At 36.8% G+C, this 17,476-nt stretch overlaps 1 protein-coding gene across 1 annotated transcript; it reads right to left on the bottom strand.

Moving 5' to 3' along the window:
* Positions 1–6,495: 6,495 nt before the first annotated feature.
* Positions 6,496–8,036, bottom strand: LOC127809179 (KIN17-like protein). Its single transcript, XM_052347932.1, has one exon. The coding sequence runs from the start codon at positions 7,873–7,875 to the stop codon at positions 6,682–6,684; it is 1,194 nt and encodes a 397-aa protein (XP_052203892.1). The 5' UTR covers positions 7,876–8,036; the 3' UTR covers positions 6,496–6,681.
* Positions 8,037–17,476: the final 9,440 nt, after the last annotated feature.

The following is a 17,476-nucleotide window of genomic DNA, read 5'->3' as shown; positions in this document are numbered from 1 at the left end:
ATCAACGAATTCTGATTGGTTTCTGGCAACCACAGAAACCAATCGATTCCTTAGAAAGACTACCGCAAAGTAGGATCGTGACAATTTAGCTGCAATAGATCCGATAGTCCTCGGCAGATTAGTGAGGGTCCGAATTGCAGGTAACACAAGGCGAACGACTCTCGGAACCAATCTAGGTCACTGCATGTGACCAAGGTGGGAGTAAGGAAGGCTGTCGATTGCGGATCAGTTGCTAGGAGCGAAGCAAGGCTAGGCAATTCAGGCAATCCAGAAGCTGAAGACGAAGTAGGTGGTAGCCTCGTGGATGGGAACTCGGCTGTATGGATAGCTGCGATTCGATTGTAATTCCGGCAGCTCTTCGTGGTGAGACTCAGAATTGTTGAAGGTGCAATCCATTAGCTGCATCTCGGTGGCTACTTGGGAGTAAGCGAATCAGGATAGGGCTGATCGAGGCAGATTTGTGAGGTTCCAATGACGGAATTCTGGTGAAGTTGGAAGCTGTGAGTAGGCGAAATTGAAGGCCAAACACAAATTCGATCCTCGATTGTTGAAGTAAGATTGAGGCGAGATGGAAGCTTAGGTCAGAAGTGAATATTGAGTAATCGCTGCACCTCGGAGTGTGATTCAATTCGATGAAATTATCAGCTGACTTGATCGAATTAATCGAGCAGCTCCTTGGCCGCTGATTCTTGTTTGAGTTAATCAAGCAGATCCAAATCCATATCTCAGTGCATTTTGTTTGAGGTGGAATTAGGTTGGCCAAACTTGAAGCTGCTAAGGTTGCGGATTTGGAAGCAATCGATTATCAGTAAGTCTTGGCAATTTATCGAAGCAATTTCAGTGACTGAATTTTCAGTGAATGAATTCCGGTGAACTTGAAGGCCAAACAACCTAATCAGATTTCAGAAATTGATTTGGAGGCCATTTAGCAGCAACTAAAAAGATGATTCAGATCTAGGCTACTGCTAGGGCAATGTCTGAAGCAGATTAAGGTTACTGAATTGGAAGCAGCAATTACATTGGCTTGGGTTGCTGATTTTTAGTATCGGAATCAATTTCCGAAGAGATCCTTAGAAGCTGAACAAGAGGTTGTTACAGCAGTGAATTTTCAAGGAATTGGATGAGGAGATGGCTGATGGACTATGTGCTGCAACAAGGGAAGGGGAGGTCAGGTGGACTGACTTTGCTAAAGATCTGTGTGACCAATTTGGGGAGAAGAACATGATTGATGTGATTGAGGAGTTCTTTAAGCTAGAAGGATCAAGAGAGGTTTGAAGAATATCAAACAGATCTTTAGCATAGGACTGAATATCAAGAGAGGTTTGAAGAATTAAGGGCATTGATGTGGAGCTTTCAGCTAGCCTTGTCAGAACATTACTTTGTATCAAGATTCATTAATGGTCTTGACGTTGCGTTAAGGCTTAGTGTGAAAATGTTTTGCCCTACTACGGTGGAACAAGCTGTGAAGAAAGCGAGGCTGCAAGAATTGGCACTAGAAGCCATTTGTAGAAAGCATGGACTGCCACCGGAAAGTTATCGTAAGAGCAGCTCGCAAGTTTGTAAAGGACCATATGTAGCTAAAGGAGCTTTAACGGAAAAATCCGGGCTGGAACTACTTAACGACCGTTCTAAGGAAGCTGATACTGAAGTTGTTGAAGGAAAAAATGCAATCGATGAAGATTTAGACCAAAGGAAAAAGCAGGAGGCTGAGGACTTGCACAATACTGCAGCTGCTGAGAACAACCATATGGTTCAAAAGATGAGGGAAAAGGAGGTTGCTGCCACACGGTTTAGAAGTTCGGATATTGGAGAAGGGATAGTTGACATGGAGGTCCAGGAAGTCTCTATTGAAGATAAGGAAGGAGAAGAGGTTGTGAAGAAGGGAGAGGATATGACTACGCCAACCTCGGAGTTTGAAGATTACAATGAAAATTTTGTTGAGGGGAACAAAACTCTTGTTGTTTTGTTTATTCCTCTTTTAGTTGGAGAGCTGCAACGCCGAATCAGATTTTGGCCTGCAACAAAATCTGGAATTCCTTTCTATGATTGAAAGTGATATGGGTGCAGCTATAACGGATCAATTGGAACCATTCTCAATGGAAATCAGAATTTGGGGGATGGCTGGACTTGCTGTTGCAGCAAGTCATAGTACTGATGTTTTGGAAGAAAAAGACACAAAGAAGCAAAAGAAAAGGAAGATACGAGATAAGCACAAAAAAATGCGAAGAAGAAACCAGATTGCTAAGGTTGGAATCGGCTGAGGAATGGGATCAACAACTATCAATTCTTGAGGACAAGAATTGTTTGAAGGGGTGGGGATTGTCACGACCCCAAGGAACCCCAAGGATATATTAATAATACATGTCATGTATTTTCCTTATTAGTTGCATTTTATGTTGTTGTTATTAGCATCTTCAATTGTAAGCCTATAAATAGGCTTTAGTAGTTAGAGAAATGAGCTTAATGAATGATTTGAATCTCAATCCCTCTCTCAATACTCTCCCACGGCTTTTCTCTCTCTCTCCCTCAATTCTGTTCTGTTCTTCCTTTCCCTCCCTTTCTGCTCTTCCTTCCTCTTAATTCTTATCCAAATTCCTTCCTAGACCCTAGCTAAACCCTAGGGTCATGTCATGTTATACCTGGTTTGAATATTTGGCAGCCCTATTGGCGCCAAATCACTGCTATCTATAAGACTGATCCAGCATAACTCATAGACATGGATGAATACATTTAAAATATTTCTGATTTCTCTCTTCCAAATTCTCTCTCATCTCTCTCTCGATCTTTCTCTCCCTCACTTCCTGTTCTTCTGATTCTCCCTACACTTCTGCCAAATTTCCCCCCTCATTCTTGCAATTTCCAATACAAACCCTAGGTACGCAACACTTTCTTCCCTCTGTCACTTCCCACACTCGCTTTATTGGTTATTGCAGACTGTCGATCACTAATATTACATCGTGAACCATCATCAGCCCAGTCATACATGAGTGTCCTTGCACTATAAGACATTACCCCTTTTTTAGCCATTATAGTATATTGCTGAGCATTTTCCACATTAAATAAGTGAATAACTCCCATCTCTTCTCTAAAATTAATATTCAAGCTAGCAGAAGCCATCTGTTAACTATTTTCTTTTAAACCAACCCCACTCACTGAATAGGTTTTTGAACTCAAAGGTATACTCCTTAACAGTCATGCTATTCTATTTGAGTGTGTGAAAATTTTCATGTAGGTCCAAAGCATAGATAGGTTTTCGAACTCAAAAGGAAAAAGAGTCCCTTTTTTTGTAATCCTTATGATGCAACTGGAGCTTATCAACAGAAACAAATCAATTTAGATAGCCTTTTGTGGCTCTGGTGGCGACTAGATCAATGAGTTATTCCTCAAGAGAAGCTCCCATCAAAGTTCACTATGAATCTTTGGGTGCTTATTATGAGATTTATGGACAGAAGGCAATAGAAAAGTATAAAAAATAAATTATTTATATATATTCAAACCACTTGGCCATATTTATACTCAGTCCTTAACAGTCATTCTGATCTATTTCAGTGTATTTTCAAACAACTCTATAGCATAATCAACTAATAAAATTCCTTTCGCATCTTTGCTTTCTTTTGCTCCCAAGTGCTAAGTTTTGGCTTTAATACAACTCCATATATAGCATAATCAACTGGTAAAAATTGTTTCACATCCTTGCTTTCATGTGCTCCCAGGTGCTAAGTTTTGGCTTGCCCTGTCATGCACGCTGCTATTCAACTCTTTCACCATTGAAGTGCAAGTCTCTTCATCTAAGTTTCACAAAAGCACTTTCATATTTTCACCCATCGGCATCCATTCAAAATACTAGTTAACCTCCTAACCCAAATAATCTTCAGCATGCTCCCCCCATTCAATTCAAGGGCATGTGACAACCACGCTTCCAATTTGCTTCCTGCCACAATTAGCAGGTATAACATAATAGAAGGAATTTTCATCTCCTTGATCCCTAGTCTTATCTTCCAGACCACCTTTCAGTATGTCCAAAGGATCATGATCACATTCCAATTTCTCCATACAGGTTCCAACAGTTCCTGTCACTGTAAAGTTTTAATAGTTCATGATAAAACTTCAATCATAAATCATCTCAGCCAATTTTGTAAGTTGGGCTTGGTTTCCTCTTCCACGTACTCTACCATGCTCAACCATGGCTTAAAATTTAAAATTTTAATGTAGCCTTAGGTTCTCTTTCACTTTGATACCAACTTGACATAGTGTGGAAGTACAAAGAGCAAAAAATAGCAAAACAGGAGCCAAAATCAAGTAGAGACTAAAGGTGGAATGAGAAAAACAGGGTTTAGAGTTTGTAAACCTCTAAGTTATAAAAAAGAATAAGACGGTTGCTCGTAATTAGTCCTAAAAAGACTATTTACATGAGGGTTAAGGCAGACGTTAAGTCCGAGCCCTTGATTTCTAAGTAACCCATCTAATCTCAACTATCCGAACTCATAAACAATCAAAGGCTAGATGGAATTTTTTTTTATAAGTAGATTATGATATTATTACCAAATGGGGCTGTTGAGTTTAAGAACTGAATCATTGGCTCTCAAACAATCAATCAGCATCTATGGGGAGGGGTAACAGCCACACAAATTCTCATTTCTTTAACTGAGCCTCGTCCTGAAGGCAAAGGCCATTTTGAAAGAAAAAATATAAAATAGAACAAAGGACACTTAAAACTAAATAATCAAAGAACTTCTCTAATGATTCTACATCACAACCACTATGAGGTTGATAGTGACATCTTAATGACTTTAAAGTGAGAAGTCAACTCTCCATTGTGCCAAGCAAGGGGAATAGAGTACGTATTGCCATGATAAATTTGCCATTGAGGTTCTCTTAGGCACCAAAGGTTGAAGCCTCTCTCCAACCTTCATGCCATACTCAAGCTAGGATGCCTACATCCATTCCCATACCTCACCAGCCATCCAATGACCAATTGGCACCTGAAGCCACCATCGCTTACCATAAGGCTCAGCTCTCATACATGTAGCTTAGTGACTCTTGCCAAGATGGTATTTGAGGGAGATTTGAAGTTTCCCAAGTACAAGATGATGTTAGCTTTTGAACTCCTAACTTCGGAAATTATGAGAATACATAAATATTCTGAAATTGCCTTTAAATGGAGATATCTTTGTGTTAACTGTAGAACAAAAGCCTTCAAATAAAACTCTGGCCACCAAACCACAAGATTCAAGGAAAGGGGTACAATAAAAGGCAAAGATGACAACCCATTTGCATTCATTATTACAAGATCTAGAGAAATTCCTCAAATTTGTGACTCCATATATGTATATATCATATTTGGCAGTATCCAATTAGGAAAATTTTTAAAATAGAAATAGAAATTCCAATCCTAAACAAATGAAATTCTTTAGTCCAATGAATTTAAAAAAAAAAGAAAAGAAACAGAAAAAATCTAATGGCAAACATGCCATGTTCTTAATTCCTCGATGTCAATTACCTAGATCTAAGTAGGACCATAAGTGTGCTATCAGAGAATTAAGTAAAGGTATAAATGGAGTACACTCAAGCACAGATATACTTGACATGGCAAGAGTAGTCCAAGCATATTGGGTTGAGCACAGATGGGCAAGCTCAAACAGAGTGACCAATGGAGAGAGACCAAACAAACCAGGAGTTTCCTAAAAGTCCAATTAATCCTCATGGCTTATGAGACTAAGATGTGAGAACAAGTGCTACTAGAGGTGTACGGCAATATTTTATCCACGTGTCAGCCAGTTAACCAAGCATATTCAATGTAGAAGTCTTCCAGGTACCATAATTTTACTGAAGTGAAGAAGTTTTTAAAAAGGGTATATTCAATCTGCCACAATGGCAAAAACCTTCATGACTTGAGCAATAAAAAATGTAGCATAATAACATATAAATGCAGTAGATCATGTTGCATGAACTAAAGTTTTACAGTCTAAAGGGCAACCGAACGCATAATGTCAAAGTTATTAGATAGTCTAAGGAAGATTAATATGTACATCTTTATCTTTGCATTAGAAGGGTTTTTCTATAACTAAAGTTCAATGACCCAAAAGAACATTCACATTCTAAGTAATTCATAAAATTCCTGATATCTCAAGACTTTGGATGAGAAAACCTACAAGTACTAAAGAGACATCTGATGGTTTCCAAATCCTCAATCACCATTCATTAAGAAAGACAATCCATGTGTAACTTCTACATGCATTCAGAATATGCAAGTAATACCAACAGAACACCATATGTATCTTCAATACACAAAATAACATGTACTAATATGATCAAGCATTCGCAAATAACTATATACTAAAACAATCAAATGAATCATGGAATACATTTCCAACAAAACTTTAGCTTTAAGCGAGCAGACAAATGACGGATTAGCTCACCAAGACACATCAAATATATTAGGACAAAGAGAACAAACTAGAAGAAATTAAGCTTTTGAAAATATGAAATGCATAATATCTCAAATGCAACATTTTACTAAATTCATAAAAGATACATGCACACTTGACAAACATGTTTACAACAAAACATGAAATTATTTTGATTGAAATCAGAATTGCATACCACAATTTATCAATCTAAAGTAATAGTAAGGTAAGGACTTAGTGCACTATGGAAAACAATAAAATTCCATACACGATCTCATTGAACTATTTTGCAAATATCTTCATATTCAACAGCATTGAGCACCCTGCCATCATATATTCCTTTCTCAATCTGAACCTTGGCACAGAAATTATCTGTATCCACTGCTAGTAACCTTGCATTTGATCCACGATAAGCCCCATTAACTATCTTCACAAGCCCCCCAATTTGGGGAATTACCGTTTCGAGCTCTTCCTGATCAACCCTCAGCACATGCTTGCTCTCAAGCATCTCAATTTCCCCAACATACTTCTCAATCACCTTGCGGACAATACCCTTCTGTTTATAGTACCCCTTTTCAGCCAACGCCTTGCTCATGACCTTCACGATAATTCCCTCACACAACCAATAATCCTTCCTATTAATCCGTTCCTTGGCCTTCTCTTGCTCTTTCATCAAATCATCCAATGCCGTCCTACTTGCACCCCCTATTTTTCCTGATTTCCCGTTTTGTTTAACTTTCCCATTCTTGGCATCAATTTCTGGTTCTTCAAAAACCAACTTAGAACTCCCAACTCTCTCTCTACCAACAGGTTTAGAGGATGCGCCTAGACTAAGCACAATCTTTTCCCCACTCTCTGATTTTGCCAGCACCTTTGGCTCAGATTCCAATGGCTCAGCTGTCTCATTACCCAAAGGCTTTAATTGCTCCGCCATCTCGATTTGCCTCCTAATTTCTCTCTCTTGCTTCTCCTCATCCGCTATATCAGCCCTAATTCGCTTGTTCTTCATCTTTTCCTTGAAAAGGGTCTCGGAATCCCTATCGACGTACGTAATAAACCACCCCTTGGGGGTCTCCTCAACCTTGCACTGGCCGGTGCGCCCCAAGTACTTGACGAACTCGGTCAGCGTAGCCCACTGCGTAGAATTCATGTGAACGTGATGGCGATCGGAGATGTACTCGTTGTAGACGACGGTGGCGGCGACGCGGCTAAAGCGGTGGCTGCGCTTCATGTGCTCCAGGAAGGAGGACTCGAACTCCTCGGAATAGCCGTCAACGATCCGGTTCGGATTTTGGCCGAAAACCTCCATCTGGCGCTGGTGGCTCTCGCTCATGCAGTGGCACTTGAAGCCGTTCTCGTCCCGGCATTGCTTCTGGCACATCTGGCAGTACCATCGCAGCTTCTGGAGACCCTTGGCTTTAATTCGATTCGCTATAGCCTTGGGAGTCAGAAACTCGTTCTTCCCCATCGGAATCCTTCGCCGGAAGCCAAAATTTCTCACTGGCCGGACACCGGAGCAATGATTTTAAAGCTCGTTTTCTATGATAGAAAGCAAAAAGTTTCACGGTTTGCCCTAATGTCGTGCCGGTGGCGGGGATTGAACCCTCGGCTGTGTTGGAGTAAGGTGTCTCGTCTCCTAAGGCATCGTTTAAATTAGAATAAATTAAAAACGGCCACTCTTTAAATTTTAGTTATTTAATTTAAATGTATTTTTTAAATTCTAAATATTTGTCAGTTAATACTTCAACTTGTTAAAATTAATTACGATATTTTTTTGTTACAAATGACATTATGCAAAATGATTGTATATCATATCCTAATAAGGTTGTGTTTAATAGCATTTAGTTAGATAGAAAAATATTTTTCAACTTATATAAAAAACAAAAATCATCTCTTTCTAGATGAAATTTTTCGTGAAAAATATCCAAAAACATATTTTAATGATTATATCATGAAATTCAATTTTATAAAAAATTATAGTGTGTCAAACACTAAAGATGAAATTCAAATCCTTAGATGTGACATTTTCTTTGTATTTTTTATACTATCAAACATATCATAAATCTTTGTTACAAATTAATCCTTAAACTTGTTAAAATTAGTTACGATTCTTCTTTCGTTACTAATAATGTTATAAACAATGATTTTATATCCTATAAATATTTTTAAATTAATCCTTAAACTTTCTAAAAGTAGTTAAGATTGGTTTGTCAAAAATATAAAAAATTTAAGAAGACAAAAGACCCAAAGTTCAGAGAGTATATGATTAATTTACTTAACGTTGATAATAATAAGAGATATTATGGCTAATTTTAAAAATATTATGAGATGGGTTGAGTCAATTTTAAAATTTCAATAATATTTGAGTCAAATAACAAAAGTTTAGGAAATATATGGTCAATTTACTCTTCAAACAAAGGTTAAATTTCACATATCATCATTGATGTTTGCTTAATTTTTATCTATTACCATATATTTTAAAAAATATCACTAATCTCTCACCGTTAAAATAACACATCAATTTGATAATTTTATCTCTATATTTAAATCATTGCTCTCTATCATCTTTGTTATCTCTCTTTCTTCCCTCTCATTTTCTCTCTCTCTATCATCTTTGTTATCTCTCTTTCTTCCCTCTCATTTTCTTTCTTTCTCTTCTTCCTTTTAGGATATCAAAAACAAGTTTAACCCTTTGCAATTGACCACTATTACATCTTCTTTTATCGCACCCTTCACCATCAATTGTCATAATTTATCTTCCAAATCTAGAACCTAACATCAAGTTGGATTCAGATTGAAATGTCAATTCCCAATATAAAGGAAAGAGATATCATAGGTGACGCAATGTGTAGCGCAAATAAATAAAACACACAAAGAAACCCTTGAAACAATAACTTTCAAGTACTATTAAGAGAACAAATTTCAATAACCAAAGTTGGACTCTTAACTAGGCAAAAGAACTAAAGTTGTTTGCTGAAAAAAATTGAACTGATTTACTGAAATTTATTGAATAGTAAAACTTATTACAACCCCTAATTTCTATGTATATTTATAGAATTTGGTTAATCCATCTAATACTTGTAAATAAAATCAAATTAGAATCCTAATAGAAATAAAACCCTAATAAACATGAAATAGAATTAACATCCTAAAATATATGAAGTATTAAAATACTGTTTCGCAACTATTCTGGCACCACTGTTCTGATTTAGGTCTAGTCGGCCTTGGGCCAAGTCTTAATCGATGATTGTATCATTCACTTCCATTTGAAAAGAATTTGTCCTCGAATTATGATCCGAATATGACAACTCAATATCTAACAAATACAAAGAAAGATTAGCAATATGCCCCCAGGGCATATGTCAAGTGATTAAGCTATAATAAGTTAGGATTCGCACTAATAGGTCGTGGTTCCTTACCCTGTGTAGTGAGGCAAAGCCTCCACCTACGATTTATCTCGTCTGCATAAATCGAGGGCACGAGCGACGGAGGATCACGCAAGGGTAGTAATCCCAAGAATATACAGCAATATTAAAGGTTTTGAAAATACACATATGATTAGGCAAATTCATAACATAAGCATTATCATTGATCTTCTTTGTAATGTTGTAAGAACCATACTTCTTTAGCTTAAGCTTGTTTTACTTTCCTGTTAGAATCCGCTCATTCTTCAAGACTATGATGACTTCATTTCCAACCTCAAATACCTTATACTTCCTATGCTTGTTAGTTTTCACATTGTACTTCTTATTCGCCTTGTGCAACTTTTACTTGACATCTTCTTGAACCGACTTGCTTCTATCAAAAATTGTTTTTTTATTTTCATTCCCAATATGCCAGCAATAGTTGTCATTACGGGTTTTCTCACTCAACATTAACTCAGCCTTTAAAGCTAAGTTCTTTATTTCTTGCACACTTAGAACCATTTGAACCCCAATTTTATCACGAATTGCAGGCTTCAATCCATTAAAGTAACGAGCTGCTTGTTGATTGTTATTTTCTAACAATTGGTTTCTCTCTGCCAATCTCAGACACTCAGAGATATATGCATTCACACTCTTCATTACTTATGCACATCTTTGATAAGCTTCAAACATGTATTGTTCATAGTCATGGGGTAAAAACATACCTCTTAATAGCTATTTTATTTGTCTCCATGTCTGAACTAGATGTTGGTCTTCTCTCAATTTCGTCTCTCTTAATCACTCCCACCAAACAGATGAACTGCACTTCAATCTGTAAGCCACTAACTTGACTTGTCGTTCATTTGGGATCTCCATGTATTCAAAAAATCGATCAACCTCAGTGATCCAATCCAAGAACCCCTCAATATCAAGATCTCTACTAAAGGTAGGAATATCAACCTTTAATTTATACTCATCATTGCTCCAATGGTTGTGTTGATGTGTATTCCTCCTAACCCCTCTCCACCATGGTTAGCTATTGCTTAACCAAGATCATCATCTTCATTGCTATCTTCAATCATTAGTCTTCTAGGATTAATAAGAACATGATTAATGGGTGGTCTTCCCACTCTAGCTTGATTCATCTCTTTATTCAGGTTCCTATCATCATCAACTCGTAGTAAAGTGTCCAATTGGTTGTTGATTTGTTCCAATTGTTGGTAGATGGTACGAGTTACTTCCTTTTGTTCTTCGATTCCTCCCAAAACTGCAGACAACTCCTGATCACCATCGCAAAGCTGGTTGTTATCGTTACCTTTAAAATTAGCCATTTGATTGGTTGATGAACCGCTCTGATACCACCTGACGAAGCATGTAGGGCGTGTGTAAAGAAAATACACAAACAAACCCTTGAAATAACAAGTTTCAAGTACCCTTTAGAAAACAAACTTCAACGACCAAAGCTGAACTCTCAACTAAGAGCAAGAATCGAAACTACTTGCTAAAAAAAATTGAACTGATTTGCTAAAATTTATTGAATAATAAAATTGATTACAACCGCTAACTTCTAGATATATTTATAGAGTTTGGCTTATCCATCTAATACTTGAAAGTAAAATCTAACTAGAATTTTAATAAAAATAAAAACCTAAGAAACATTAAATAGAATTAACATCCTAAAACTTATAAAGTATTAAAATATTATTTTGCTACTATTTCAACGCTACTTTGTAGGTTGCTCGATTTGGGTCGAGTCAACCTTGGGCTGTGTCTTGATTGATGATCGCATCAATAGGGGAGAGCCTTCAATGGTGGTTTTCTAGCTAAAAGAAGAGATGAAGACAAAAAGAAACACATAACCCTTCATCTTTATAATTGTTGTCGATATCATAGGGGAAAACCTTCAATGGTCATCTTCAATGATTATCAGTTGTCATCAATACAGTTAAAGGTTTGTTGGTAATGAAGATGACGGTTTGATGGGATGTTGGGGGTAGATATAGTGATGGGTTGTTAATTCAAGTGATAAGTTTCTCTCTTTCTCTTTTTCTCTCTACATCAACTAAATAACTTTAAATATTAAAATTAATTAATAATACGAGGAATTCCAAAAAATCAATGGTCTTTCAAGTTCTATATATTTATAATTTTATTAGTTTTAAATACTCAAAGTAAACATCTTATTATCAATATTTTATCTTTTAAAGAGTAATTCCAAAAAAAATCAATGGTCTTTCAAGTTCTATATATCAAGGTCCAATGATTCATGTAGAGGAATTGACTAAGTCCCATAGAGTATAACAACAATGGCCACCCCAACTTACAAGTCCCACATTTCGAGTCGTATTCTGGAATTGGTCCACATACTACCGGAGCATTTCTTTATTGCTCTACCGGATACTGAAAGGTAAGTGGCATTCTTTTTCCTTTGACTATTGATAATGAAAGTCTTGATAAACTTAGCTCTTAGTTGCTCAAATAAGGAGATAAACCCTTCAACTAGACCATTAAACTAAGTGCGAACATGACCCATCAATGTCAAAGGAAAAGCTCGACACATAATTTCATCCTCCCATCCATGTAGAATCATTAGGGACTCATAATTCTGGATATGATTGTGGGAATCCCCTTTGCTTGAGTATGTAGCAAGTTTCAACATTTTAAACTTTCTAGGTAGAGATTTTTCCATTATCTCAAAGCAAAGAGGATCCTTCTTCTTAGTTGGTCTTCTAATGTGGGTAATAATCACTTTTGCTCCAAGATTGTTGCTATCGTTCTCTTCATATTAGGCCATCTCATGGGTATTGAATGCAGAAAGATTATCAAATTTGTGTGCCTTCCTTGGTAATCATTTTAGGAGAACCTGGTCTTCCCCTACAGTTGCACTCTCTATAATTTCTAGGTATTTTTATTACCGAAGATTATCTTTGTTCACCTGTAGTGGATCACATGCCTTTTTCCTCTCTTAATGTTGCACTATTTGGGGGAGAATCTTCTGTAAAGGGTTAGACTGTAGAAAAGTCTCCCACAGTTCTAAGTGAGTAGTCTTTGAGAGAAGACTAATATCCCTTATTCTTAGGAGAGTGATTGAAGCCAACACCAAATTTCTCAAAATTTGTGGAAGGGAGGCATAAGGGACAATACTTTGCAATAGCCTTGCCATTTCTTAAAGTGCTTACATGCTTTCCTTGTGTTGTTTGCGTAAGGCCTCGTAATCAGCAAAAGGAAGAGTCAAAGGAGCTGGTGTAATACCCGAGAAATTCTAAAGGACTCAAGGGTAATTTATCTTGGGGCAAAAATGAAATTTAAGGATAAATTGAGCATATAACGGTAATTTATTACCATATGGATGACCAAATAGACTATCGGGAGTGCCCTGGAGCCAAGATGCCAAAAGAAAATGATTTGACATTAACAAACACCCCGAGATATAATTTATGGTGTCGAAAGAAATCGGATCGGGAACAATTTTCGGTACAGCTAAAATGCAGTTGTCAATTAGGCTGCAATACTGAATTGTTATAGACGACTTCCTGGAAGCCAATGGAAGCTTGAGAGGGTTTCAATTTTTTCATAAGAAACAACCCTTCAGTGGTTTCATGAAGAAACGAAGAGGTTTAAGGCCAAAACGAAGATTCGGGTCTAAGTGCAGTTTTTGGAAATTGTTAGAGGGAGGCCGAAACGATATTTTTTCAGAATTCTCAAGGGTCAAATGAATGTTTTAGGACTTGAGAAACTCAATGGCAATATTGGAAAGTTCAGGGGTTAAGTGAAATGGGCTAAAGTGATAATAGCCAAAACTTGGAGGGGCCAAAGTGCAAAAACGCAAAAATGGCAGCATGGGCAAATCTGACCAACACATGGCCGGTCGACCATGGCCAATTTCAGCCACAGGGATGGCACGAGGGAAGGCTAGGGAGCATCTTTGGTAAAAAGCTTAAGTCGACAACAACCTATGGATTGCCAGAAAAAGCAAGAAAATCGACCGAAAATTTGGTCAGGTTATCGCGAGCCTGCAAATCGCTTTTGTGGTCGGCTTGGGTCAATTCCAGGTCGATCCAAGGGAAAGTGAAGCTCTAAGAGGCGTGGGTAGGTCGGCCAAGGGTATTTGGATGCTAAAAAATGCTTATAAATAGGCGTTCATAAGTGGCCGAAAGTTAGGGTTTTTTGAGCTTCAAATCGACCCACTTATTGAACGAATTGGCCGTCCATTTTAAGGGGCTTTTGAAGCCCATGAGGTTTAGAGCATTTTTGGTAAGTTTGAAGCATTTTGGAGCAAGTTTGATGGCGATTCTAACTTCGCTGGAAACAGGGAGACGGGCGACTGACCGAGATTTCAACCACCCGATTGGACACCTTCGGTGCTCCTTTCGAGCCAAGATCAGTGTCATATGGATCGAATGGAGGAGGGCAAGAGAATGGTGTCGGAATCCAGCATCGCCGACATGGCCGATGCCGGAGAAGATGACCAACGCGTGGCGAGCACGCGCGGCCTTTCACGCGCAGGTGCGTGAGGGCGCATCCCTGCATGGAAAAATGTGAGAAAAATTGCTAAATTCCTAGAATTCCGTGATCTTGAAGTGTGTGCAAAAAGGATTAGAATTTGGGATTACCAATGTCTCGATTTCTGCACCAAAGAACCTCATTTTGTGTGAAAACGCAACATCTGGGTAAGTTCAGTATTTTTCCTTTGAATTTTATAGTCTATTATGAATTGTTGTGAAGATAGATTTGAGGAAATGGTACCGATGTATTTATTGGGATTTTTAGAAGGAAAAATGAAGGAAAAAATGAAATAAATGGAATATTGAGATATTTAGTAATAGAATATCATTTTTATGTTTGAGGTAATCGAGATGATGTGATTGGTACAACTTTTGAGAGTTGGCACGAAAATCAAGGTGGGGCGCGCATATCGAGGTGATGCACACTTTTCGAGAAAATGCAAGTTTATCTCAAAAGGTGAGTTTTCCTATCCTACATGATATGATTGTTTATTATGCATGATATTTATGAAAGATATGATTGCTTATATATGCATAATGTTTACGAAAGATATGATTCATTTTGTCATATTGCATGGAAAGTCATGATAATTGCATAGCACGATATTATTGTCACGTTGATATTTGTGCATGAGAATGGGATGTCGCCCCCAGAGTGTAGCCGTAATTCCCCTAGGGCAATGATGGAATAACGTTAGGCTTATCCTACAAAGGTTCGGGATTTGCCTAGGATTCCGTGTCGGGCTGGCGGTTGGGAAGTTACATTAAGGGCAAATGTTGTTTATATTATTGCATTATGCATTCGTATATATATGTTTTGGACCCTCACTACAAGTTTCATCTTCTAATGGGTTATGCCCCTAGAACATTCCACGTTCCAGTTTAGACTTGCAGCTTAGGCAATGAGCAGGTTGAGATGAGATGGCACGTGATGGCGTGGCCGATGGATTCAGCGAGCTGACTCAGATATGTTTTAGCTAATGCTTTATTGATAATTAGTCTCGTTAAAATATTATGGAATCTCCATGTATTTATGTATTTCAATATTGAAGATATGATGTTAACTATGGTACGGATTCTTATGTTATAAATAAAGTGAATTGATTATGTACCATATCAGGTTTCAATTATCGCTTCCGCATTTTTAATGATTTACTGGGGGATTTGTTTGGAACTCGATACTTAAGGTTTAAGTTATGTACCGAGAAAGAAAGAAAAAAATAATTTATGCATATTTGGGCCCCAACATAGTGACACGCTCGGTAAGAGAAAAGTGAGGTGTTACAGTTGGACCAAGAGTCCTCGAAAGACTAGTGATAAGGGTCTTCCATAGTCCTTGAGAAGGTCCAAAAGACTATGCCATCGAAAGTTCAGTTGTAAGGGTTTCTCGAGGTCTTGGTTGGTTTTCCAGGGACTGAACTTCCTATCCATTGTGACTCTGTTAGCTAGTGGCGTCCCTTGTTTGTGTCATTACTTAACAATTTTTGGACTTTTTGATTATCTTCCTACAAACGATTCTAATTGTTATTGCCTAAATATAATAATAAATTTTCAGTTGTGGATGAGTGTCCATCTTGACCCTTGAGTCTCTAGAAGGCCTGCGAAAGAGGAAACAATTAGGGTCACAAGGTGTCTCTTATATGAGCCCTCCGATGCTTAAGGTAGTCTCTCTCTAAGCGAAAATGCAATAACAATATAAGTGTAATTGAACTAGAGTTCTGAACGTAACTCAATCGGAGGGATTTTTCTTTAATTATAAAGGATGAATTCGACAAGTGGATGAATACCCACATCTCTTTATGGTACCTATTTTGGATTTTCAAGCAAGTACATTAGAGGTAAGTTTGACTCATTCTTAATAGTCTTATAGCATGAGTAGTCTTCCAAAAAAAAAGGCCTGAGAGTTTCTTGGAAAGTCCTCCTGTTGTAGGAGAGACAGGCTTCAGGGACTAGGTCATAAGAGGCTTTTGGAGACTCTAGGAGAAGCTTTCGAGATGGGTTACTTAGTCTTTTTGGAGGATTTTTTTAGGGTGAGTCGAATAGATTTTTTAAGATATGTTCACTTGGGGATCACTTAAGGAACCCGTAAGTTACCTCTCATTCGAAACACCCTTAGAGAGTCTCTCGAAGACTTCTTTTCACAAGAAATTCTCTTGATAAGTTTTAGGCCACTTTCTTTTGAGCTTCTTCCCTTTTGACCTCTTTTTTTGAGCTTGGACTTATTCTAAGATACAAGAATACAAAATGAATGAGGACTAATCTAAATAATTTTAATATAACTTAATGGTAAAATTGAAATAAACTTTAAAATTCTTTTAAATTTGTGCTTTGAATTATTAAAAATGGGAAAATGAAAGAATACTTGTTCAATTGTTTTAATGTAATTTAATAAAAGTTTTCTCTCAGTGACTTCAACGCAATCTAAGAGTACAACTAAAATGAACATCTATAACATTTTTATTACTTTGCAATATTACATTATCCTCTTACTTATTCATCTCAAGATTTTTAATAATTTTTTATTTACTAGAATTTTTCAAATTATTTTAAATTTGTTTAAGCCCTACATTTGGAGAATGAAAAAAAAAACAATTTAAATTATTTATTATATAATTTAATAGATTTAAACTCAATGTGATTGAATAATATTAAAATTGCAATTTTTTTTTTTGTAAATAATGTAATTTAATGTGATATAAATGCTTTAAGTCGAGCTCCATATGTAGATAACAGGAAAAATTTAAATAACAAAAAATACAATATAACTTCTATTATGTCATAAGGCAAAAATTTATTAAAAGAAGCAAAAGGTCCAAAAGTACAAAATAACTTTTGGATGGAAAAATGTAAATTTCTCCATAATTAATGAGGTTTCGCATAAACATACAAACTAAATAACTCCAACATTCAAAAATAATATTCTAAGAAAAGAATAAGAAATTATCCATAAAAAATTATAATTCTAAAAAAATTTTGAAATATTAAAATAAACATCATTCATAATAATCTTAATTCTGAACTAATTAGAATTATTTTATATCTCTTTATAAATAAGCAAACATTTATTCCTGAAAAGGTATGCCTCTGATATTGGTTTCAATGCTACCTTTATAACTTTTAGTGTCTGAGTTAAATATCGAAGTGTTTGCGCGATGATCTC

This window comes from Diospyros lotus, chromosome 9 (assembly GCF_014633365.1).
Source record: "Diospyros lotus cultivar Yz01 chromosome 9, ASM1463336v1, whole genome shotgun sequence".
In the NCBI taxonomy this organism is placed as follows: domain Eukaryota; kingdom Viridiplantae; phylum Streptophyta; class Magnoliopsida; order Ericales; family Ebenaceae; genus Diospyros; species Diospyros lotus.
This window is presented reverse-complemented; position numbering and strand designations above follow the sequence as displayed.

Excerpts from the sequence above, each read along its gene's own strand:
- LOC127809179 (XM_052347932.1), bottom strand. The coding sequence starts at position 7,875 with ATGGGGAAGAACGAGTTTCTGACTCCCAAGGCTATAGCGAATCGAATT.